At 47.4% G+C, this 25,262-nt stretch overlaps 1 protein-coding gene across 3 annotated transcripts in view; it reads left to right on the top strand.

Annotated features, from left to right (window-relative positions):
• LOC119437297 (uncharacterized) overlaps positions 1-25,262 on the top strand; it is a 296,143-nt gene that overhangs the window by 161,343 nt on the left and 109,538 nt on the right. For 2 of the 3 annotated variants that reach the window (XM_037704354.2, XM_049660416.1), the window contains exons 7-12: positions 3,386-3,659; positions 9,409-9,702; positions 11,478-11,578; positions 13,555-13,765; positions 14,367-14,546; positions 20,947-21,180. In XM_037704354.2, coding sequence (XP_037560282.1) covers positions 3,386-3,659; positions 9,409-9,702; positions 11,478-11,578; positions 13,555-13,765; positions 14,367-14,546; positions 20,947-21,068 — 1,182 coding nt within the window. In that variant the 3' untranslated portion in view covers positions 21,069-21,180. Of the gene's footprint in view, positions 1-3,385; positions 3,660-9,408; positions 9,703-11,477; positions 11,579-13,554; positions 13,766-14,366; positions 14,547-20,946; positions 21,181-25,262 lie in introns of those variants that run through there. The other variant, XM_049660417.1, reaches the window with a different exon arrangement.

Below are 25,262 nucleotides of genomic sequence, written 5' to 3'. Positions count from 1 at the left end.
GTCGGTAATGCGTCATACGCATAGCAGTTGACGGAGAAGCTGATTAGCTATTGAAGAAGAGCGAATAAGACGTAGCGCGAATAAGGGAGAAGAGTCTAAAAAAAAGCTCACACCTATTCGTGTGTACCTTGTCACCAAGCGATAATCGTCGCCGTATGGCTTGCGTTTCCTTTCTTTTCAACTCTACACTCCCTTCTTTCCTGTAAGGTTGCTATGGTACGCTGATAGCGAGCATGCCGTTTGCTGCCTGGAATTACCATTACCGGGCGGCCAGCATTGTAAAAAGGGAAGGCATGCAAGATAAAGATCCAAGATTATTGTTTGGGGCCAACAGGGTGCAAAAATTTTTTTAGAGGGAAGGGAAGAGGGTATCGGTTCCGAATTTTGTATAAACATTGTTAATTGGAGTTTCACAAAAGTTCTCGTGATTTAGCGGCGAAGACTGGCGAGTGACGACGTGGTCGGTATGAAAGATAAAAGAACAGGCAGCAAGCAACGTAGCTTGCATCGGAGCCTCGAAACGGCCGTATTGGAGGGCTTCGCTGAAAAGGTACAACAGGATGCCTGCGTCGGCGAAGAGCTATGACCTCGACACGACAGCGCGACATATTCGGCCCGTCGCGTCCGTCGGTTTTCGGCATCGGTTGCGCACCGCGTGCGTAAGCTCGCCTAGTAAGAGGATGCTTTGTATCGGGGGTTCCTTTCTAAGTACAAAGGATCGGAGAAGTCATTTTCTTTGCCAACCACTGCCCCGAGGTTAATGAGTTCTTTTTTTTGCATTTGAAAGAAAATGGTAAACTCTACGGTATGTAGAATGCCAGATTTTTATTTAGCCAGTCTAAATAAAAAGCAAAGTTCAATATTGCAAAAGTGAAAGCAACCCTGTATCTAATTTGAAATCGCTAACTCAGCAACAAAAAACTTAAACTCTGTAAACTGCACCCATTATTTTTGTCCGCTTTAGAGTCTAAGGCGAACAAAATGGATGTATTATACACTAATGTGTCATAAGGTATTATAGCGCTAATTTGGGAGTGGGACTTTTAAAAAAAACCGTAAACACCATAACAGTTTCACGTAAGCCGTAACTTCATTTATAAAATCCTTCTGCTTTAAATGCACCATCAAATGCTGTTAACAAAAATGCGATGTCTGTTTTTGGTCAACAGTTGCGGATTTATAAGCTTCGTGTTTCTATTTTTCCGGCAGTTACCTTTTTTTCGGCATTCTTTTCAAGGGCCTAAGTGAAAAATCAGCTTCCTATAGGCACTATAATTTAGGTTTGCCTCACCAGCGCCTCCTATATTTTTTCAATGCAAGTGCAATCATCCACTCCGCAATGGGAGCCGCTGGTCTGCATTAGTTCAGTGAGTTGCCGCAGTGTGACGCTACCCAGAGGGTACGACTGCTTGCGTTACGGTGGCTTGCGTCGTGCGTGCGTCTGAGCCACTGAACGCGCGCCGCTGCCGTTCCGGAGGGGATGCGCTAGGCGCTTCACGCGTCTGTCAGGATTACTTCCTCTGACTTCCGTCGTGAGGCGCCACCCAGAGGGTACTCTCTCCTACGACCGTAAAGCAGGCGTGAGCGCTAGCCGACGGGAGAGAGTAGGAAAGGGTAATCGGAGAGGGTGGTGAACCATTGGATCGGCCGCATCTGGCTGGCATTGAAAAAATAGAGGAGGCACTGATCTCTCAAATGCAACAATTTTGAAATAGTTTCTGGAGTTCTCTCATAAAAGCACTTCTTTGTTATACATGTGTTTGAATAGGTGGCATCGGAGCTGTCGCAGTGCTAAAGCTTAAGAATAGCCAGTAACGTAGCCCTACAAGACTGCAGGAAGGCGAAGGCAGGTACCGGCGCCGATAGAAACGGCGCAGCATGCAAGAACATGCGTAGGATAAAACACAAAGTATGGGGCTCCTGCTTTACCCAGGTGGCGCTGCGAAAATGGTGCTAGAGAGCACCCTCTGTCCTGAACTGGGTAGTACCAAGCTCAGTCGTCTGCTTCGGAAAGCACGTTTACAGTATGGACCCGCCACTTTCCTTTGTGTTGTACCACGGTCTGCAGCGAATAACGGGCGCCGAAGATTTTTTTCAAGGGTCGCACGCTGCGTAAAGGCAAGAAATTACGCAACGCCGAATACGTGTACGCCGTTCAAGAAATAAGTGGCGAAGTTTTCGCGCGGTGTCAATCGCAAGTGAAGCGAGTCGCGTACGAAGTTGAACTTCAGGTAAGGTTTGCACGCTGCTAGATTCAGGTGCACAAACGCATGGAAATGCTTCCTATAAATGAATTCATAGCAGCGATGAGCAGACATCATGTGTACGGAACTATTAGAGCGCACGGCGGTACGCGCCGCGATGGCAGCGGTCTTTCAGCATGCCGCGAAATGGCGGGGCCTCCTGTAATCTTTGTTCACTGCATGCCGCCAGACAAGTAGTTATGTCTGCGCTGTAGTAGCGGTCATCTGTCTCTTTAGCAACTGATAAATAACTGATGCAATGCATATGAGCTCGCAGTAACGTACGTGGGAATCGCGCTGCAGCGCGAGCTCGTGTGCTGCTCGCTGGATGTAGTTTTTAATGACAGCGCTCGAGCATCGATGTGCTGTAATCAATACAGCCTTGCTGCGTTGCCTCAACGTGCTGGCTTGAGGTCAAGGATGAGCATATTTAACTGTCAAACCTGTGCTGCTCGTAGTTGGGTACTCCGCTTCAAGATGCCTTAACGGAAAACGGCAGAATCTGATGTTAGGATTCAGGCCTTCTTGCTCGTGACAGCTCATGACGCAGCAGTAACGACGGTGACGCTTTTTCGAGGCTGAGCTAGGTCTCTCCGGATCGGCGTCGCCGATTGCTTCTGCTTCCAGCATTATGTACCACGGCACACGGAGAGTCCGTTTTGTTAAACTAGGCTGCGCCTAACTCGCAGCGTGGTCTGTGAGAAGTGACGAGCCTTTTTGTACTCGCAACAGGGCAGAAAAAAGTGCGAATCGACGCAAAAGTCGGGCTAGAAACGTGCTTCGCCACAGCCAGGGCTCAATGCTACCCAAGCTGGTACTACCCAGTTAACTTTCTCGCCACCACCAGGCGCCGCTACTATACCTCACACTCCAGCGCAAGACGCCCATAGAAATACTAAGCGCGGTTATTGTATAACAATTGAACGGAGTCGTGTATAGCGAAAAAATTGCACCGGATATCGTGAAGCGTTTGCACTCTTGGGTAGATTGCAGGCAGTGGCAAAACAGGCCGTCAGGACATCTCGGGGGGATGAGAACTATTTACAGCTTTGCTGTCTTTAACGAGTTGCTCCGATTGGCATACATCATCGATTATTTTTCTTTTGCTGGTTCTTCATGACTTCCTTTATTGGCCTTTGCAGATTTATCGATCCTCTGACGCACCACTGCATGCATGTGAAGTCGGACTCTGTCCCTATGACGACAATTTGGATACTGATGACCAATACTCTGTTGATGGCACACGCCTCGGAACGTCGACTGTTGTGGTCGATGGAAGTACACAGGAATCGTCATCCTACAATCTGCCCCTGTTCAACCTCTTGTCGTCTGCGAAGTACACAGTCAAAGTCAAGGCATGTGGTGCCGAAGTATGCAGCAGCGAGACAAACACGACTTTTACAACTCCTCCTGCAGGTGAGATTGCGCCTGCCTTGCAGGCGGCGTGAGTGTTATAAGACACCGCTGGCCGGCGCAGAATTATATGGGCACTCCAGGTGCATTTCTGCCGTCGCCATCACCGTGAGGTTCCGTATAAAGTCAAAGGGCGATAACACCGTCGCCGCGCGCCCTACGCTTTGTGTGCGAGTGAAAGCATGCGAGGGGAGCCGACGACCACGGCTCATTCTCGTCTGCGCGAAAGCGAGGAAAGGGGGCACGAAACGGGCCGCATCCCGTCAGGCGCAAGGCACCCAACGTTGCGAGGCATCGGGGGTAGGAGAGGGAGGGGTTCGGCTTTTTACTCCGGCTGCAACTGCGTATGACGCGGCTGCGCGCGGTCGCGCGGCTGTACCTTGATAGCCATAGGCGTTGGGGGCAGAGTCTATGTGCGTTGGCGGCTCGTAGCTTTGTGCTTGCTGTGTTTTCTCGGCCCTAAGTTTACGTTGAATCAATAGAGAACACGATTGTCACTTCAGTCGTTGCTGCTGCCGTATTTCCTCAGGCGAGCGTTTCGACAGCGAGCGTCCGCGGTCATCGAGTGTGATATGTTCATGGTTGCTGTGCGCGTTGACACCATGCTTGTTAATTTAGTTAGCAAGCCAATGTTTACAAATTGATACGGCCGCTAAAAGTACTATCCTTACTTCGTATGGCTCTCCGCTAATTTGCTATCACAATCGATGCTTCGCCTTTTGGGCGAAACTGCGACTTTTTTTTAGCACTCCTTAGGGTTCCAGTACTACATAGGTCACTGAGGGCTCAAACATTACACATGTGCATTGAACACGAGAAGAGTGTGGCAAATGTGGCTTACTGAGACTAAAAAAATGTCGCAGTTTCACCGGAAAGGCGAAGCATCAATTGCGATAGCAACTTAGTAGAAAGCTATACGGAATAAGGATACTAGTTTTATCAGCTGTATAAACTTGGACATGCAGCAGCACCAGCAACGCGCAGAACTGTTGTCGACGCCGTCGCCATTTTGCCCGTGTTCGCACCGAACGCGCCCGGCGTTGGTGACTGTTGGCAGGGCCTCTGGGGGCGGCTCGGAGGTTTCCGACGAGATCCGAACGGGAAACTCGTCGAGCAGCGTCGGAAGTCTTTACCACCTTCTCGCCTCGCAACATTCTTATATAAATACGCATTTGGTGCCGCAGTTAAACGTCACCTCCCCTCCCTCCCGTCTCCCCATGGCCTTTCGCGCGACGGAAGAAGTCGGGTTTGGTCTATATATATATATATATATATATATATATATATATATATATATATATATGTGGTGATTGTAAAGGAGGAAAGAGACGCTTACTTCTGCAGCCCTTCAGGGAACACGGCGCAAAACGCGCGTTTGTTCTCCGCCATGCGTTCGCTCACCGTGAAAGCGCGCGTCCCTCGCGCCCTTTCACTCGCACATACAGCGTCCGGCGCGCGTCGACGATTTCATCGCCGTGGACGTCATACGGAACCTCACGGCGACGGCGACGGTGACGCCGACGGCAATAGTAGCAGTAAATGTTTTTTCCATGGTGGGGCCCTCAGTCCAGGGCTCCACTGGCCTTAGCGGCTCACGGGCTCGGTCGACGAGAACCAGTTGGCTCTCCCGTTCCGTGCTTGCAAGCCAGGTGTCCCACTGCCTGTTTCTGGGTATTTGCCCTAATTTGGGGGAATTGATATTTAGGGGCCGGGAATTGCACTCCAACGTAATGTGGGCAAAAGTGGGCCGCTCTCCACACCATGGACAGATGTCCGTGTATTGTGTGGGGCTTATATGGTGTTGTCGGTATAGATTTGTGTACGTGTTCGTTTGTAGTTGTTTTGGTGTTTTTCAGCACTATTGCATTTAGTTTATCTAGTCTTAGGTTCTGGTGGAGAAAACGGAAGGTCCGATTCGCGACATTGGCGATGTTAAAGACATGATGTGACCAAGTTAGTGTGGTTGAAAAGGTTATGCCGGGGTATTTATAGGATTTAACGAATGATATTTCGGAGCCGTATAGGGTATATTTTCCTCATAGGTGATGCTGTCTGCGATGGAAAGAAACTAGCGAGGTTTTTTTTTACTATTTATAGATATCAGCCATTCGTTACAACATAATCCAATGCGCTAGGGGTCATGTTGAAGCAAGACCATAACTGAAGTGTTAGTTATGCGTCGATAAATTACGCAATCGTCTGCGAACAATCGAATATTAGAAGTTATCTGGGTAGGAAGGTAATTAATGTAAATTAGAAAGAGTAGTGGTCCAAGAACGGTGCCTTGTGGTACGCCCGAAAGTACAAGAGACCGTTTTGATGAATACAGTCGGCGTCACCCTTGTCTAGAGCACGGGAACGGCAACTTCCGGGGCGCTCCGGAGGCAGCCAGCGACGTCTAACGGTAGTTGCTAGGCCCAAACGTGCCCAGCACCTACCTTTAGACGTCGGACCGAGCAGCTAGCATTAGACGTCGCTGGCTGCCCCCGGAGCGCCCCGGAGGCCGTCGCTCCCACGCTCAACACAAGGGTGACGCCGACTGTACGTGTTAGCAAATACAAACTGCTGCCGGTCAGCGAGAAAGCTACCATATTGAAAAATCCATTTGCCTCATAACTCCCGTATCCAATAACCGGATAAGAAGCATATAGGATCCCATACAAAAGTCGTTTTTCCTATATGTCATATGATGTTATTGGATATAGGAGTCATGGGGAATATGGGGCTTTAGCAGTAGAGTACGTATCCAGTCTAGTACATATGGATTATTGTTAAGACGGGAAAGTTTCAGGAGTAGCCATTGGTATCGAACTTTGTCAAATGCCTTTTCAAAGTCTAAGAAAAGGGTATCTACAGGTACGTTCAAGTCAAGGTTATAACTTAGATCATGCAAAAATAAAGCTAGTTGAGTGTCACATGAAATACGTTTACGAAAACCAGCTTGAGTAGGATGAAGTAGGTTATTGGACACTAAAAGTTTACGATCTGAGAGTGAATAACATGTTTCATTAGTCTGCAACAAACACTGATGAGTGAAATGGGACGATGACTACAACACAACGATGGAGCACCTTTTTTGGGGACTGGAACAATCGTGCCTACTCTCCAGTTTTCCGGCACCACTCCTGATGACAATGATTGCAGAAAAATAGGACATAAGATCGCGCGCACAGTTGTTTTAGTGTTTTTTAGCACTATTGCATTTATTTTATCCAGGCCAGACGATGACGAAAGTTTTAATGAGTCAATTAGCTTCGCAATGCCGTAAAGACAAAAGGTAATATCAGGCATGACTTCATGATCGAAATAAGGAAAGGAAGGTAATATGTTATCAGTTTCAATTCTCAACACGCAAGAAAAAACGCGGTTAAGTTGTTTTGCAGTCTCGCGATCGGGAATACGAGGCTTTTGTTCATTAAACACAGCTAATGGCTGGGAGTTATCAGGGTAAATAACCTTCCAGAATTTTTGCGGGTTATTTCTTAACATAGTCAGCAGTGCTTGCGAAAACATTGCGTTTTTCTTTGTTGGCTAGAGTTTCGAATTCTTTTTCTGCGATGTAATATTTACTCCATGCGCATGCGTTGTTGAAGCGTTGAGCCGAGTGAATGGATGGATGGATGTAAAACTTTAATGAAAGTCCTGGGGTACGCGACTCAGCGCTCTGCGGGCCGCTCCCACGTTGGGACAGTCAGGCCATGCCCGAACGCCTCATCGTGGGCCCTCTGGACAGCCCATAGTGGCACCCCAGCATCGGGGCTCTTGATAGCGGAGAGCCACTTGTCCTCATTGATTGAAAAAAACCTTTTCATTTTATTTTAAAAACGCTTTAACGTGACGTTAAACCAAGCGGTTGAATCTTTTTCTGTTAAGGTGATAACGGGTACGCATTTGACCACTTACATGTTTACACTGATAAGTCGGTTCTGAACTTTAGTTGAGCAGCTACAGTATTTTTCCAAGCAAAATCTGCAGTAATGAAATTCAGGACATAGCACTTGACATCAATGGCGGCTGTCGAACTTGTGGTTTTGCGCGCAGCAATTAAATTGATCAATCAGGAAACGTCCCACAAGTGGTCCATCCTCTGTGATTCCAAGGTTGCCCACCACAGTTTGCTTTCGGCAACTACGCCGTGGAACACACGAATGACTTGTCACGGACACACAAGAAATTTACCATCGGGCAGTTGAGAAGGGGGGGGGGGGGAAGAGAAAGGCAGAAGTTAGGGAGGTTAACCAGAATAATATCCGGTTGGCTACCCTACACCGGGGGAATGGGAAAGGGGAAATGACATGACATCTTCTTTCAACGGTTGCGAAGTCATTGTGGTATCCTTGGAAACGAGCAAGCAAACGCAGCCGCTTGATCTTCACATAACAGTGGTAACTGCGTCGCTGTCCCGATGTCAAGAACAGAAGCAGCGGAAAGCTCCGTGAGCTTGCTCGCGAGCTTACGTTAGCCCAATAGAATTTGGCGGACGCCTAAAACCAGCGCCTTTGTTCCCTTGATCCTCATCTGAACCTCGGCCTTCTACATGATTTACCACGATGGTAGGTAACTCTCATTTGTCACCTATGGCTTGGAGTAGCCTATACTAATGCGTACTCCTACCTCATTGAATTGAAATTCCCACACGTCCAGCATGTCATGTTTGGGGGTGAAAAGAGACAATAGCGCACCTCCTGTGTGACTGTTAAAGAAGAGTCATCAGCACCATGTGCGACAACATTGGCAACCATCCCCTTGCGGGAGCCAGAATTCTCGGACCCGGGTCCCAGCTGACGTCGGCGCAAACTGCTCTAAAAGCACGAGTGCGCTTTTTAAAATAAACGGGACTCATTGATAAAACTATAGAATGTGAGAACTGATGCGTTCCTTTCAACAGTGGAGCTGTTTAAGCCGACCGTCAGTCCGTAACGCACGAACAAGAAACCTCGCTGAGCGACGACGTCACCTGCGTTGCTTAATAACAGCTGGCACAGTTGTGCATGGCTTCGCAACACTCCGCGCCCCTTCGCTAGGCCTACGTCAAGCTCCGCCGACCTGCCTGGACAGTACGCGCAGATGCATCTGCTCCGCTAACCCGCCTAGACACTGCGTGTAGCGCATACCTGAGTTTAACCATGATGTTCCGTGGGGCGGGTGGGATGGTGGGTTTTGACTGTAACGTCAGCGGTGATATAAACGGCTCGTGTGCAACGGCAGTTTGCCTTACCTAGCGATGGGGAGGCCGAGGAAGATCCGCCTCCCGAGGAGGAGGCCGCTTACCGCGAAGCGCGTCGCGCGGCCAGGCGTGAATGCGATTGCAGCGCACGGCAGAAAAGGCTGCCGTACTCGAACTTAAGCGCGAGCGCGATCGTGTCCGTAAGGCCGATCCCGTGTATCGGCAAGGGCAGAGCCTCTGACCGTCTACCGCAGCGATCACAAGGCAATACTGTGCAAGTGTAAACTCGTCCGTGAAAGTGTGAGTCTGTGCGTTTAATCGACTGTTACATGATCTGACGAAAGTTTCTACATTCGAAACCTAACGAAATGTGTCTTCGTCCAACTTCAACGTTCAAAAAATACAATCCTAAACAAGCAATCAAATCACAAATGCATCGCATTGGGTCGGTCAGCATTTTTTTGGGTTCGTTGCGTGGTCGTTGGCTTCGGACTTTCACTTTCATTCAATTTGCATGGGAGAAAGCTTCACGTTCAACCATCTATCTTTAAGAAAGGGGATTTAATTTTTTTGTCATTTTCGCAGCTATTCCCACGCCTGTAATCACGACCGTCCTATCGAACGACACCAGTTCCCTATACTTGGAATGGAACATCAAGCTCCCGCGGCACGCGCCAGAGCTTAACCCGGAGTTCGAAGTGACAGTGAAGGCGAATGGCTTCCACCGGCTCATCCAGACGGTCGAGAAGGCGATCACGATAGGGGATCTCGCCTCAGGCGCAGAGTACGAAGTTCAGGTGCTGCTTTCTCTAGAGAGGACACCTGGAAAACGAGAATACGGCCGCCCTGCAAGAGCCACCATAAGCACTTGGCCTCTTGGTAAGCAACAAGCATCAATGCCGCGTATAGTCTTGCTTCATATGTGCCGTTCTAATCTTCATAGTTATACCTCCTGTGGACCTTGCAGCTGCCAAATATTGATCACCAATGAACACATTACTGACTAGTTATTAGCGTGGAAACGCTGGCTTGCAGCGAAGACTCGATATGAAAAAAAAAATCCGGGCAGCGCCAGCCTTGGCTGGTACCTTTGTAAGCGAGAGCTTGCGCATTACAAGAGACGCGCCGCAGATTTCAGTGACGAACATGCCACTAAGCTAACATGGTGGACCTTGCACCGAAAATGGTCCCTTTATTTAGCATTGAAACGCGTTTAATCGCAAGACACAACGAGCTCGACCTTGTATAAAGGCACTACAACACCATAGTATACGATGAGAGACGTGCAGCGAATTTCGGGGGCGAACGCGTCCTGCAATTACATTCTTCATTGTCACCTAGAAGATGCACGTTCTGAATTTATATAAGTACAATTCCGCATTGCGACGTGCCTAACGCGCCAAGCACCTCAAACGCAGACTTGCACGAGTTTCTTCCCCCTTTCCAGGAGCGTGAGTCCGTGGTCTAGTGGTTAGAACAAGGAACTTCTGTGCTGGCGGGGGCCAGGGTTCAAGTACCATCATCGGATATTTTTAATTTATTTATGTCTAGTGGCAGCTAGTAATATTGTGCATGTGATCTCAATTGGCCATAAACGGCTAGGAACAGACAAACCACAAAGTGGGTAGAAGAGGCAAAGAAAACTATCGCTTTAAAATAAAAATAAGACATTCATATCTAAGAATCTGGAAAGCCACGGCGCTGTTGCCTGCAGCACCTATTTAAAAAAATAAACACCATGTCTTCTTTAGCCTCATTTATCTAATACCTCGCGCGCTTTAAGAAGGCACTTGATTAAATCTGCCATCGCGCATCCTTGAAACAGCATATCCAGTGATGCAGTCAGCCTCCAGAAAAATGCCAGATGAACCTGAAATACAATTCAGGTAACATAATTGCCTGAGTGCACATTTGTTTTGGCACATAACTAGTAAACTTTGTCGTTTGAGCAAAAAGACTGTTCCATGCAGGAAACAGTGATAGCGAACACCTATAGGATTAACGGTGTACTGAACCAAACATCCCAAAACAAACGAGGCAGGCTTGCTTTTATGGAGGAGCACTAATCCATAAGTTATACATAAATCGCTAAAATGACTAATTACGACGTCGTGACTCGCTGCGGTGGCCCAGTCAGCTAAGGCGTTGCGCTGCTGAGTAAGACATCGCGGGACCGAATACCGGCGGCGCCAGCCCCATTTCGATGGAAACGAAATGCAAAAACACTAGTGTGCTTGCGTTGAATTGTAAGTTAAAAGAACCGCAGGTGGTCAAAACTAATGCGGAGCCCTTCACTACAGCATGCCTCATAATCAGACCTGGCTTTGGCACGCAAAACTCCAGAAAGAAGAACAACAAGACATCATGTTCTTGCAGATACTGTATTAAATGAAGGACGTTCGTATGTTTTGCCCGATAATGCTGTAAATATGAACCACGCTATTGCGGGACTGTGAAATTTTTTTGTATGTTTGTTTTACAGTAAGTATTTGGCAGCGGATGCTTCTGGGAAAACTCCAGTGTATTGGAGTAGCTCCATTGGAGAAAACTCCATTGGAGTAGCTTTCACCGTGTGGCTACTGTTCTTAGTTCTGTTTCGATGGTGGCTGGGGATGGCTCCTATGTGTGGTTCTGTTTCTTTTCTCGTCTAACAGTTCCTCTGGCTCCCACATTGTCCACAAGAGGATTCCAGTCCGCACCAGACATAGCAGCTGTGTCATGGAATTTTCTTAACAGCACCGTTACGCATGTTGAGGTTGGCTGATTGTATTTCTGCACTTTGTTTGCATGGCTTTCTCTACTTCGTTTAATTGCGCTTGCATGCCATGTCACAAGCCACGCCACGCAAGTCGTAAATGTGCAGGCAGTTCTTGTTTACCTTCTAATAATGGCAACAGCAACAAACTTAAGAGATAATTTATTGTATGAGTATAATCAAGCAATCATTTTTCCACCTGCCGCAGTGGCTTAGCGGCTATGGTGTTGCGCTGCTAATCGTGAGGTCGCGGGATGAAATCCCGGCTGCGGCGGCCGCACTTTGATGGCGGCGAATTGCAAAAACGCCCATGTGCTGTGCATTGGCGGATCCCCTGGTGGTCAGAATTTTAATTCTGAGTCCCCCACTTCGGCATGCCTCGTAATCAGATCGTGATTTTGGCACGTAAAACCCCATCATTCAATTCAAAATTAAATTAGGCAGTCACTTCTTTCATTTATATTAAAGAAGTGCTTGCATCATTTTTTTTTTCATTAGATGAAGAAGAATAGTTCATGTGCGGCAGATCTTGAAGCACACCAGAACACACACACAAAGAGAACGTAAAGTCAGATAGGACGGCGCTTCACTCACAACTGAAACATTTTTTCCCAGAAAGAATCACTTTATAAGTAGTTTAACTCACAACTGAAACATTTTTTTCAGAAGAATGACTTTATAAGTAGTTAAACAATTTCTTGTACACGCGCAGCAGAGCATTTTGTTATATCATAAGAGCCACCCGGTACAATGTGTAACTAGGATACAAACAAAAGACAGGGAAATGCTAAATATCAAGGTAGGTGAACTCCTTATTCTGTAAAATTATTGTGGCTTGACTGAAGCACGTTTCCCAGTGTTTCTTGAAGCGTTTTGATTCCATGAGCTCGAGAGTTAATCTCGATGTCTGAAAATAATTGGTTCTCTTGAAAAGCAGGACAACAATATTTCTTGCGATTGTTAGTAAGATGTGAAAAAACATCATGTTCACGCGCAGCAGAGCGTCTGTTATATCATAAGAGCCACCCGGTACAATGTGTAACTACGATACAAACAAAAGACAGGGAAATGCTAATTATCAAGATAGGTGAACTCCTTATTCTGTAAAATTATTGTGGCTTGACTGAAGCACGTTTCTCCGTGTTTCTTGAAGTGGTTTGATTCCATGAGCTCGGGAGTTAATCTTGATGTCTGAAAATAATTGGTTCTCTTGAAAAGCAGGACAACAATATTTCTTGCAATTGTTAATAAGATGTGAGGTTCCTAAGGCTTTTAAGAATGCGTGATGTTCCCTGTTGCGATCGTTGACGCATCGTCCCGATTTTCCCACACACTCGACCGCAAAAACTCTGTGTGCCCGCGTGCTTCAAGATCTGCTCATTATGAACTTAAACCAACATTCCCGCCTCGCCATTTTGTCGGAGAAGAGTTGATTAGCATGATGTAGTAGCTTGAAGTTGTGGCCTCAATGTCAGACATGGTCGCAGCTACCAAATGCATCATAAGCTGAAACGCCTGCAGACAGTATCACGTGAGCTTATAACGAATTGCTGACTGAATAAATAAAAAAAAACATCAGTGCACTGCTCGGTTACCTAATGTGTACAAGTCAATATTAGAGTTCAAGCAGTAAATACGTTAGTCTCTCCTGAACATAATATACGAGAAGGTTCGAGGCACGCTAAGAGCGATTGAATTCTTCCTGCAAATATTTTGTGGGAGTTACCTTGTTGAAAAACCTGGTCTTAACAACTTGACGTTCTTTGAAAGTAAAGCGGATTCGAAGCCGTTCTCTGTTCGCATGTGTATGTTTGCTTGCGCGCACGCACGCTGGAACAGCGTTGAAGATACACATTTGCACGAAGGCTCTAACTGATGTTATCTAAAGAAGGGCTCCACTTGTTCGTGTCACTAATATGTTCATGGTTCACACCTCTTAATCACCGCTCTACACTTGTCCTTACCTTCTTCTGCAGGTTGCGACGAACTACAGCAACTGGGTGAATTGCGAGAACTCGACAGTTTGCGACGAGGTCGTGCTTCACGGCTGGAATTCCTCCTTTAAAGCGGGCTTTGTCAGGATCTCAGAGCTTAGACCGCACACCACATACTCACTATCAGTGAAAGGCTGCAACGACCTAGGATGTGGTGACGCGAACACAGTGGTCATCACAACCGACATGTCAGGTATTTTTGCTACTCACTGCAAGAATAGTTAATGCCTTTTTGGTTCAGTTTAAAGTTGACTCCTAAAGTACCAGAAAGTCCCTGAAATTGACTTATTACGCCTCTTCAATCGGCCTCTCTTGTGGCGCCCACTGTGCGTGGCCATCGAGGCTCAAAAAGTCTCGAGTTTTCAGACATGGTATTGCCGTTATCGTCACTTATTATCACATGTTTCCCCTATCCGTGGCATTGGAAACGATGATAATGACGCAACTGACATGTCTCTGTATAGAGTGCACTCGCGTAGACTTATAGAAGCTGCTCGCCAGTTTTTATATAATCTGTTTATGCACTCAACTCAATTTTCTTTGCATGCGGCTTAGCCGATTTACTTACCTTGACGCAATATGGTGAAACTTCGTGATCTGACCACAGCTTAAGCTACAATACAATAAATAAGACTTCAGATACTTTCTGTTCGAACCTGTGGCACGCGGTACAGCCGCAATAAAAAACAGCAGCCGAGCCCCATCAACGGGGATATAATGCAATACCAAGTTTAAATATAAGTTCTGCCCACAGCGGCGATCGTCACGTCTTGTCTCCACTACACGTTTTGCAGAGCCTAGTCGGCCTAGTAGCATGACACTGAATGCAGCAGAAGATGGTACTTCGGCTCACCTCGAGTGGAAGGCGCCGGATGAGCCAGGGGGTCCGCTGACGGGCTACGTGGTCTCCTGGCAATGTGACCAGGACCATCTCATGGCTGCGACCACTGATGAATCCTTTTTTACCGTCCTTGGTACGTAATGCTCCTTTCTTTTTTTCCCGCCTAATAACTGTCTTATGAGCTCATTTTTCCCAGACAGTTACCCGTTCGTGAATATCTTTTAAAAATTTCTAAAATAATTCCCTTCGTGTGTTCTCGTATTATACGAGCATATATTGAAATAAACGTAACTGCTTGCTCCTACAAATAGTGGCTGCCTAGTCGATACTTTAAACATATGGTGCATATTGTGAAGTGCGTATGTTTAAAAGTAGTACAACTAAAACACGGGAATGCATTCAAGGCAAGTTTGCTACAGAAGTTTTTATTCGGTAAATGCCACAATATGCACAGGGCACCACTTACGTACATATGTGCCTAAATATGCATCATCATATTTTGCATGTCAAGTCTAGTGCAGGAGGAATGCTTCTCCCAGTGATATCGTTACCGGTCCAGCACCAGCTGGCGCCATCCTAAGCATCAAATTTCCTAATGATGATGATGATAAATGGATTTTATTGGCGCAAGGGAAATTTCCTAATCTAATGACTGCGTGTAACCTTATGCCGTCTCGACGGTGTTTTTCTTCTTCGTGCTCATTTTGATACTCCAAAAGGCCATCGGTTGTCTGTTCTATGCATTACGTGACCTGTTTTATCCCGCTTATTGCTCTTAATCTTAATTGCAATATCATATCCGCGCGTTTTCTTCTGGGAACTGTGGAGAAGAGTGCTTATTTTTTCTCAATGAAAACTTCAACTGACTGCAGTTGTGTTATAATAGCTGGCACAGTTTGTTCAAACCACCTGTCTCCGTCATCTTTTTGATGCAGGATAATATTTACCCCAAAGACACTTTTAGTTTAGAAATCACGCCTACCGGGGGCGCGAATAGAGTTTAGATGCGGCTTCTGACTGTAAACTTCGAATAAATTTTATTTCACTAAAGCGCAAACAAACTATCAGGTAGCAGGCTTAGCGAATAAGCAGGCTTACTCGCCGTTCGGCCCTTAATAGCACAGAAGCGGCAGTATTCAGCAACTTGTTCTTTCCGCTTGTCCCTTTCAAATGTATTACAAGGGTAATTAAAAAATATTGGCATTTACGTTCCATAAAATTTCTGTTATGCGTATTACCTTGTTAGCGTGTCCAAGCCTGCGTGTCTTCCCTGTCGAGGAGTATCTGACGCACCAGTCACTGCTGTGCCCTTTTGGGTGTAACACACCAACTCTGGTTTCGTTTTGGTGCGAGAAATAATGGGTGTCGGACTTGCTGTCTGTACCATAGAAGAACCGCGCCCAGTGATTGATTTCCTATGGTTAGAAGGCGATCCTCGTATCGTACACAATGGTTGGCTAGATGTTGGCAAACAAGCACATCCGTTGAACCACTGTGTGGCAACCTATGCACTTGTAGGGCCATCTTGTGACGCTTTATACAAGCATATTGCCTTAGACGCGTAGTTGCATTGCGTCGATCTTTTGGCAGACTGAGAAGATAAAAAATACAATCCACTACAGCCATATGATTATAACAATAATTATATGACTGTAGTGGATTGCCGACCCCTTTGCACCATAAGGCAAGGGTGGTTTCACTTGCAGTGCTCTAAACGTTAGTTGACGTCAGCGTCACCACATAGCGTTTCTTCTTTCTGGGGTTTTACGTGCCAAAACCAGTTCTGATTATGAGGCACGTCGCAGTGGAGGGCTCCGGATTAATTTAGACAACTTGGGGTTCCTTAACGTTTACTAAAACGCAAGCACACGGGCGTTTTTGCATTTCGCCTTCATCGAAATGCGGCCAGGATTCGATCCCGCGATGTCGTGCTCAGCAGCGCAATGCCTTAGCTGACTGAGCCACCGCGGCGGGTCACAGCGTAGCCCCCCACGCGCTCCTATATACAAGTATTTTTCTGGTCTTTCGGTATTCCGTGAACGAAAGTTACTAGGCTGACGCTCCCTGATCTAGAGCATGTTCAGGTTATAGTGCCACGTAGCTGATCGTAACTAATCAAACCATGTGTCACCCCTTCTTGTCCGTAATGTATGCTTACCCTTCTTTCTCTCATTAATGTTTGAAGAGCTGTGTATCATAATCTTATCAATGCTTGACATCAAACATGTAAGAATGACGACGAAATAAGGATGAATGATTCCAAGTTGGCAAATTGAATGCTGTTTTAAAGGGCATTTACGACCAAGAAGGATGTCAGCCGGATTGGTATCCACTTTTGATTAGGTGTTTAACTTCTCCTTTAAAGTTTTTTTTTATGATGGAAGATGTTGCTTTGTGCGACGTTCTCTTTCTATGTACTGCTCCTTGACCTGTGATTGCGTCTGACCACCTGGAGCTCATATTGCCACGCGCTTGTGCCACTTGCTCCCAGAAGAAGACGAGGACAGTCTTGTGCACGAGCTAGCGCCTTGGTCTTTTGTCGGTGCTGCGCGACAATGTGTCGGCAACGTCGTGTGTGCGGCCGGACTTGTACACGATGGTCACGCCGTATTCCTGCAGGCGCAGGCTCCACCGTGCCAGTCGTCCAGAAGGGTCTCTTAGGTTTGCCAGCCAGCATAAGGAGTGATGATCCGTCACGACCTTTAATGGGCGGCCATAGAGGTAAGGTCGAAACTTGGCAAGTGCTGATACGACGGCAAGACACTCTTTCTTCGTGGTAGTGTAATTGGACTCGGGTTGTGATAGGGTGCGACTGGCGTAAGCTATGACCCTTTCGTCGTTCTCCTGCCGCTGTACGAGCACCGCACCCAGACCGACGTTACTGGCGTCGGTATGAATTTCTGTTTCGGCGTCCTCGTAGAAATGTCCAAGAACCGGGGGTGATGCCAGGCGATGTCGAAGCTCGGCGAAAGCTGCTTCTTGTTCAGAGCTCCAGATGAACAGCGTGTCGTCTCTAGTGAGAAGAGTAAGTGGTGCAGCAATTTTAGAGAAATTGCGTATAAAGCGCCGGTAGTATGCGCACAATCTCAGGAAGCGTCGAACGCTTTTCTTGTCTGTAGGAGTCGGAAAAGCAGCTACAGCGACAGTTTTCTCGGGATCGGGTCGGACGCCTTCCGCGCTCACGACATGACCAAGACCGAAGTGACATTTCTGAGGCTTTAACGTGAGGTTAGCCGATCGGATTGCCTCGAGCACTTGCCGCAGTCGCTTAAGATGTCCGGAGAAGCTGCCTGAAAATACGACCACATCATCCGGGTAGACGAGACAGGTTTGCCATTTTAGGTCAGCGAGCACAGTGTCCATCATCCGTTGGAAGGTTGCCGGAGCAGAGCACAACCCGAACGGAAGTACTCGGAACTCGTAAAGTCCATCCGGAATGACAAAGGCTGTTTTCTCCCGGTCACGCTCGTCTACCTCTATTTGCCAGTACCCACTTTTCAAGTCAAGGGAGGAAAAATACTTGGCTCGCCGTAGCCGGTCAAGAGAGTCATCTATGCGCGGCAACGGATAAACGTTCTTCTTTGTGACGTTGTTGAGTTTTCTGTAATCAACACAGAAGCGGAGAGTGCCGTCCTTCTTCGTTACCAGGACAACCGGTGACGACCACGGACTGTTTGAAGGCTGGATGACGCCATCATCAATCATTTCCTTGACTTGTCGTTGAATTGCTTCTCGTTCTTTCTGCGAAACACGATATGGCTGCTGGTGAATAGGACGTGCATCCTCGTAAGTAATTATCCTATGCTGCGTGATGGGTGTCTGACTGACTTTCGACGATCGAGCAAAGCAGTCCTTGAATTCACGCAACAGTCCCCGCAGTGCCGCCTTATTGTCCTCCGACAGCTCGTTATTGATGTCGATATCTGGGACGCATTCTTCATCGCTGTCGCTTTCTCCACACGCGAAACACTCAATGACGTCCTCCCAGGCTTCAGCGTAAGCGACGGCAGTGCCCCGGAAGAGGTGTCGGTGCTCATTTGTGAAATTGGTGATCAAGAAGTCAGCTTGGCCATCCCTAACGTCAATGATTCCTCGAGCCACGCTAATTCCGAGCGTAAGTAGAAGGGAGACGTTACACTCTGCGAGGACTTCGCCTTCACGTATGCCCTCGGACGTTACCGCAATCATTACACTAGCACGAGGTGGTATAGTGACGCGGTCGGCGGAAATTCGAAGAGCGGCAGTGCGGCGGCTGGCATCTCGTGTCGTCGCTTTCTTTGTAGACAAAGAGATACAGCGTCGGCGGAGGTCGATGATGGCGCCATACTCTCGAAGAAAGTCTATGCCGAGTATTAATTCACGGGAGCATTCTCAGGAGAACAAGGAAGCTGATCGGAAATGTTGAATTTTGAATTTGCACCCGAGAAGTGCACACACCAAGCGGTTTGACGACATGTCCGCCAGCTGTCCGTACGTGCGTCCCTGTCCACGGCGTAATGACTTTCTTTGAATGGCTTGACAGTTTTCCGCTGATAATCGAATAGTCAGCGCCAGTGTCGATTAAGGCAGTAACATTTCGACCGTTTATCAGCACAGGTATGTTCATGGAGAAGTCTCCAGCCTGAGATACTGGCGTCGTCAAGTCTCCGTCGGTCTGAGGTCGCTTCGATTGGAGGTCTTCGGCACGTCCAGTATCAGCGGCCTCGCCTCGAAAGGTCGCTGACGTTAGTTTTCCAGGCGAGGGCTCGGAGATCGTCCTTGCGACATCCGCTTTGCACCTCCCGAATAGGATGGTCGTGGTGACGGCGATCGCGACTGGCGCCTTGATGACGGTGGCGCACGCTGTCGGTCGAGAAAATCTTCAATCTCGGGTGGCCGTTGTCCGAAACGGGGTCGGGGTGAATTGACAGGAAACCCCTGGAGTCCAAGGCGGCGGTACTGGCACTCTCGGTATAAATGTCCCGCCTCACCACAGTGGTAACAGAGCGGGCGACGGTCAGGCATGCACCAAATGTCCGATTTACGCGCGGATGGCCGAGCCTCTCCAAAATAAGGAACCGCCTGCGCTGACTGAAGCGTCGCATACAGGGTGACGGCAGGTAGGGGCGCTGGTGCAGGGATAGGGTGCCTGAATGCGTCGGCATAAGCCGCACGCTGGTAGTCGCTCATGGTAGGAGGCGTCACCGGCGACGGGGCGGTGCATCTTAAAACGTCAGCGTATGTTGCCCGTCGAGGTTCACTTGATGTTGTGAAGGCCTCAACTGGTGGAGCGGCCTGAAGTGCCGCTTCGTAACGTGGTGCGCCGAGCGCATGCTGCACTTCGTCACGCACGACGCTAGCGATGAAGTTGGCTGAAGGCTGTTGCGTCTGATGCAGCTGTCGCAGCTTGTCGCGGACTACCGCTCGGATAATCTCGCGAAGCGACTCGACGTCGGTCGTGAGAGCTCCTAGGCCACTGGTAGCAGAGGAGAGATTCACTTGCCGATCTTATTGGTGCGAGCGCTGGTGCAGGGCCTTCTCCATGGCGACGGCGTCATTGAGTTACTCCGCAACCGTTTTGGGCGGACTACGAACGAGTCCACGAAAACGCTGCTCTTTCACTCCGCGCATCAAGTGACGCAGCTTCTCGTCTTCCGACATGGTAGGGGCAGCTCGCCTGAAGAGACGCACCATGTCTTCCACGTACATAGCCACACTCTCGTTGGGTTTCTGAATGCGAGACTGGAGGGCCCATTCTGCTCGTTCTCGACGATCGGAGCTGGCGTAGGTGTCCAAGAGCCTGCGACAGAACTCACGCCATGATGTCAGGATGCCTTCTCGGTTCTGGAACTACGTGCGAGCACCACCCAAAAGACAGAAATAAACGTTTTTGAGCTTCGCCTCATCGGCCCATCCGTTGAACTCTGCTACGCGCTCGAAGTCCGCCAGCCAGTCTTCCACGTCTTCTAGAAGGTCGCCATGGAAGGGACTTGGCACACGCGGTTTTTGCAGCGTGTAATGAGGAGGTACCGGAGGTACCGGAGTGCTGGGTATTCTCGACCCATGCAACAGACCCCTCCTAGCAGCAGAAACGCTAGATCGCTACCGGTGCTCACGCCAGTACATCGCGCCAGCCGGAGAATCCAGGGATTGGCCCCCGAGTTTGAGCCGCTACGTAAGAGGACAACGACAACGTCGGCAGGTATGCTACATCCGCAACTACCTCGACAAACCCTGCGACGGCTACCCCGCACCTCCACCAGAAAAATGTCACGTTTAATGAAGAGGCGACTTCTAAAAGAGGCCGTTAAGGTAAGTCCGAGTAGCCAAAGGGGCAGCGCAGCACCGACAAAAGACCAAGGCGCTAGCTCGTGCACAAGACAGTCCTCGTCTTCTTCTGGGACCAAGTGGCACAAGCGCGTGGCAATATAGTAAGTTGTTCCTGTACATACATCATTTCATTCATCGTAATAAATATTATGTTAAAAATACCAGCTACTTCTGGCGTGAATGTAGCCCCTAAGACCAACTTTGATTATCGCTTCACTCTATAGGTCTTCCAGCTGCGGCCCAGGAGTGCACCTTCTCAGTGTATGCTTTCAACGTGGCGTCTGACGAGCGGCAACTGCGCGGAATAACTGCCACTCTGACGACACCTTGGCCACCCCAAAAGTGATCTGATCACCACGGCACTATGGTGACCTACGTGCGCTACGCTCTGAACGTTGGTTAACATGTAGTCATGGCCATCACAATTCTATCAGACGAATAGAAAAAAGGAAGAACAATGTGGTTTCTTTGTTTCGATTTAAGCGTCTGTGTTGACATCAATAAATTTGCTATTGTACTGCCCGTATTGTATTTTCTTCCTTCTACCCATCCTGAATGTTTAGTGGCACGAGCATCGAGTGACAGTCTTGTTTCTTGCGCAGCACTTCCGGTTCCCCTCCTGAGACGGCCGGGGTTGAAATTTAAAATAAATCAGAAAAAAATAGTGCAGTACAAAATTCATGGGTTTCGTTATAGATATGACATGAGAGCATAGGTTTAGTGACAAGTTGAGTTACTGAAGTTTGTGGACTATTAGAATGATTTAGAAATCACTGATTACTGCACACTAATGCACGGAATCCTAACTTTAGAGAGGCGCCACTTGAGCACGACCTTGGCGAAATTCTTGAAAACCCGGAAGTTGAAAGCGGAATTAATGGCGATACACACAAGAAGGTTACATGATTTTAACCGGCTAATTAATGGAAACCATTTGCCTGGCATAGACTAAACATCTGCCTAGCAGCGTGGATGTGACATCACTCCCTCCTCTCTTGCTTCTCCTCTCCCAGCGCGCGCCTGCTCGCTCGCTTGCTCGCAACAGCTACGCCCGCGAGTGTTTACATGCTCAGACGTCAGCACCGGCGAGGGCGCGTAAGGCACGCTTTCTGCGTTGCGTGCTAGCCCCGCCAGGTGGCGTGCCCTGCGCTTCATCCTCGCCCTCCATCGCTCCTCGCGCGCATATCGTGCCAGGGGAAAGACGTTCGCTCGCTTGCTCCTCCGAGTTCGATTCGTGCGTTGCGTTCGCCATTGAAGTGGTTGTCGAGAAAGCCGCCGGGCCAAGCACAGCCTACCCACAATAAAAAGGCCTACAGACGATGGTTCTCCATGTATGTGTCGTTCTTTCAAAACATACACTAAGAAAGGTAACCTAAACAACACAAACGTCGAGGTGCAAGTGCCACTAAGAGCCACCTAAGTCAACTATTAGGGTTGCCTACCGTTTTTAGTCATCTATTTATTCAAGGTCCTCACAGGTTCAGAAGTGGAGTATTGCGTGAGGGGGGTTACAAAAGGTTAAAAAGTGAAAAGGAGCAAGAATCTTGTAATACAGAGATTCACCAAAATGAAACTTATACAATTTTTAGGGATAAAGGTGATTTCCAGTTAATACAATTGAGGCTGCAGTAAGAAATTTGTAAATGTAGAGTTAATTCAATTCAAAACGCGTTCACCTGACATATTCGCATAATTATTCGAAATCAAAATTAAAAATGTGTGCTGAACTCTATTCTAAAAATCCCCGGATTAACAATATTCGCTATTGTGTCAAGAAGGCCATTCCAACATATGATAGCCTGTAGCAGGGTGGATGAAATAAACGCGTTAGATTTGCCAAAGAGGCGTTGCAAGCTATGTTCATTATGCAGACGTCTTCGGGAACGGAATAGACGACTTAAGGTTAAGGAAGATATATGCTCATTGTGAATTATTTTGTGCAGTAGCAAAAAATTTCAAGGTTTCTTCTAAAAGCAATAGTGTTAGTGCTGTCTTGACGTTTGTTACGCTAGAATGTATGCTATAATCTCACGTTGATACGAGTGCCTCGGTTCTGAATAGGTTCAAGGTCATCGATTAGATAGGTTTGGTTAGGTGACCAAGTGGGCGCAGCATATTCAAGTTGAGGCTGGACAAATGTTTGATATGCTAGCTTGCGAGTATTTTGAGGAGCACCGTAAAGAATACGCTTCAGATAACCGAGTGTACGTGATGCTTTTGCTTTAATTGTGTTGATATGAGTTGACCACGAAAGAGTAGGTGTAAGATGGACGCCTAGATAGTTATACGAGGATGTGCTGGAAAGAGAAGGGCTGTTACTCGTGTAGTTACAAGAGGAATTGATACGTTTACGACTAAAGGTAATCAACTTACATTTTCATGTATTTAACGTCATTCGCCATGAGGAATACCAATGGGAAATTCGAGCACGGTCGTGAAGCGTGATGTGGTCATGATGCGCGTGAATTTTTCGGTTTACCACGCAGTCATCCGCATACAATCGAAATGTCGATGAAATGGCGGAAGGAAGGTCGTTTATGAAAATGAGAAATAAAAGTGGACCCATCCCGCTACACTGAGGTACACCGGATGGAACATTAGACGTATCAGGAAAAAATAAAAAAATATGGGGTTTTACGTGCCGAAACCACGATCGACATATCAGAAGAGTGGTTGTCAATAACTGTGAAGTGTTCACGGAATGACAAGAAGTTACGAAGCCATGAGACGGTTAGGGAGTCGAGGTTAAGGTAAGATAGTTTGGAAAACAGATGACCATGCGCAATACTGTCAAATGCGTTCGAAAAATCTCGGAATACAGTCAGTCTTGGAATTATCTTCCAAGCTTGCGCGAAGGACATAAGTAAACTCAAGCATTTGTGTTTCGCTGGAAAGACGTTTTCTAATTCCATGCTGGTTAGGAAAGAAGAAACCGTTTTTTTTTCTGAGTTTTGTGCAATGTTTCAATTGCTTAGCCATGCATACGGGGAAAACGGTATGAGTCGCACGCAGTGCTATGAGTGGCTTGAGCCTTTTGAACACGTTGTCGAATGTCGGTCGGTGACGATCCCAAGCCTGGACGACCTTCCACATCAACAAATGGTGACCATGTCGAGAGTTTGTGCTGTGATTCGTGGAAATATTCGTTTAACTGTTTAAGAATGAACTTACTCACGAAGTGCGGATAAGCGTAGAATCATGGCTTCCTAGTGTGAGTGACAAACTTGAGATGTGCCGTGTCAATGCGAAATTCGTGCCGCGTTTGTTGACTGACGATCAAAAACAGACCTGTGTTGAAATCAGCCAGGAACTGCTTGCCACTGACAATGACGATGAAAACTTCCTTAACAACATCATAATAGGCGGTGATGCGTGGGATTATGGCTATGATATTGAAACGAAGGTGCAGTCGTCGCAGTGGGCGTGCGAATGGTCTCCTCGTCCAAAACAATGCACGCATGAGTCGGTAAAAGATCAAGGTGATGTTTGTGGTGTTTTTTTTTACTGCAAAGGCATTATCCATCAGGAATTTTTACCACGGGGTCAGATGGTAAACAAGGAAGTCTACCAAGGAATTCTAGCACATTTGCGGGATGCTGTGCGTAGTAAGAAGCCTGAACTGTGGGAAACCCAGACTTGGTTGTTGCATCATGAGAACGCGCCAGCTCCCGCGTCGATCCTTGTCTGCAGGTATCTACAAAACGTCACTCTCTCGTTATTCCCCATCCACCGTACTCTACAGACCTAACCCCAGAAGACTTCTTCCAGTTTCCCAAACTGAAAACCACCTTGAAAGGACGTCATTGCCAAGCCATAGAAGAGATTCAAGACAGTGTGACAGGAGACCTACGCGCCAACCCAGAAAGTGCGTTCCCGGAGGCTTTCCAAAAATGGAAGACACGATAGGAAGAATGTATTGCCCGTAGAGAGGACTACTATGAGGGGAACAGTGCTTAAAATGTTAGACAATAAGCAGTAAAGATGTTATAGCAAAAGTTCAGTTTCTTTTGGAACACACCTCGTACGTATTTGAATTGAACTCTTCTGGGAGCCAAGAAACATAATTTTTTTTGTACTGAGGAGCACACTGTGCATACAAGTCGCAGTGTTTGGGTGAACGCAGAGAGATCCAAGTGAAGTTTTTTATATATACATTGTCAACAAGCGAAAAATGTTTTTTTTTAAATATGTGTTTCATTTTGACAATATTGCTCCATCATCTCAAACTCATCAGATCTCATTCATATATGTTCAGAGTTATTTGTCCTAATGACCTCTCAAGTTACCTAGACCTCCAGGTTACCGTCATACCTGAAAGTATGTAAGTAAGTAAGTTTTATTAAGGAAAAAGAAATTCCACTCAATGTTAGACAATTTGCAAAAACTGCTTTACCTTGGACCTGTTAGGGCTATGTTTTGTTCAATAGTTGTTCGAGGGCAATATAGTAGTCATCTCGCACGAAACAGATCTCAATGTTAACCGTAAACTTCTGAGGCTGCGAGATAACGATCCGAGGTTTTTTATTTGACTGCCCTCATT

The sequence above is a fragment of the Dermacentor silvarum genome, chromosome 1 (genome assembly GCF_013339745.2).
Source record: "Dermacentor silvarum isolate Dsil-2018 chromosome 1, BIME_Dsil_1.4, whole genome shotgun sequence".
Taxonomy (NCBI): Eukaryota; Metazoa; Arthropoda; class Arachnida; order Ixodida; family Ixodidae; genus Dermacentor; species Dermacentor silvarum.
The sequence above is the reverse complement of the archived record's forward strand: the minus strand, read 5'-3'. Positions and strand labels throughout refer to the sequence as shown.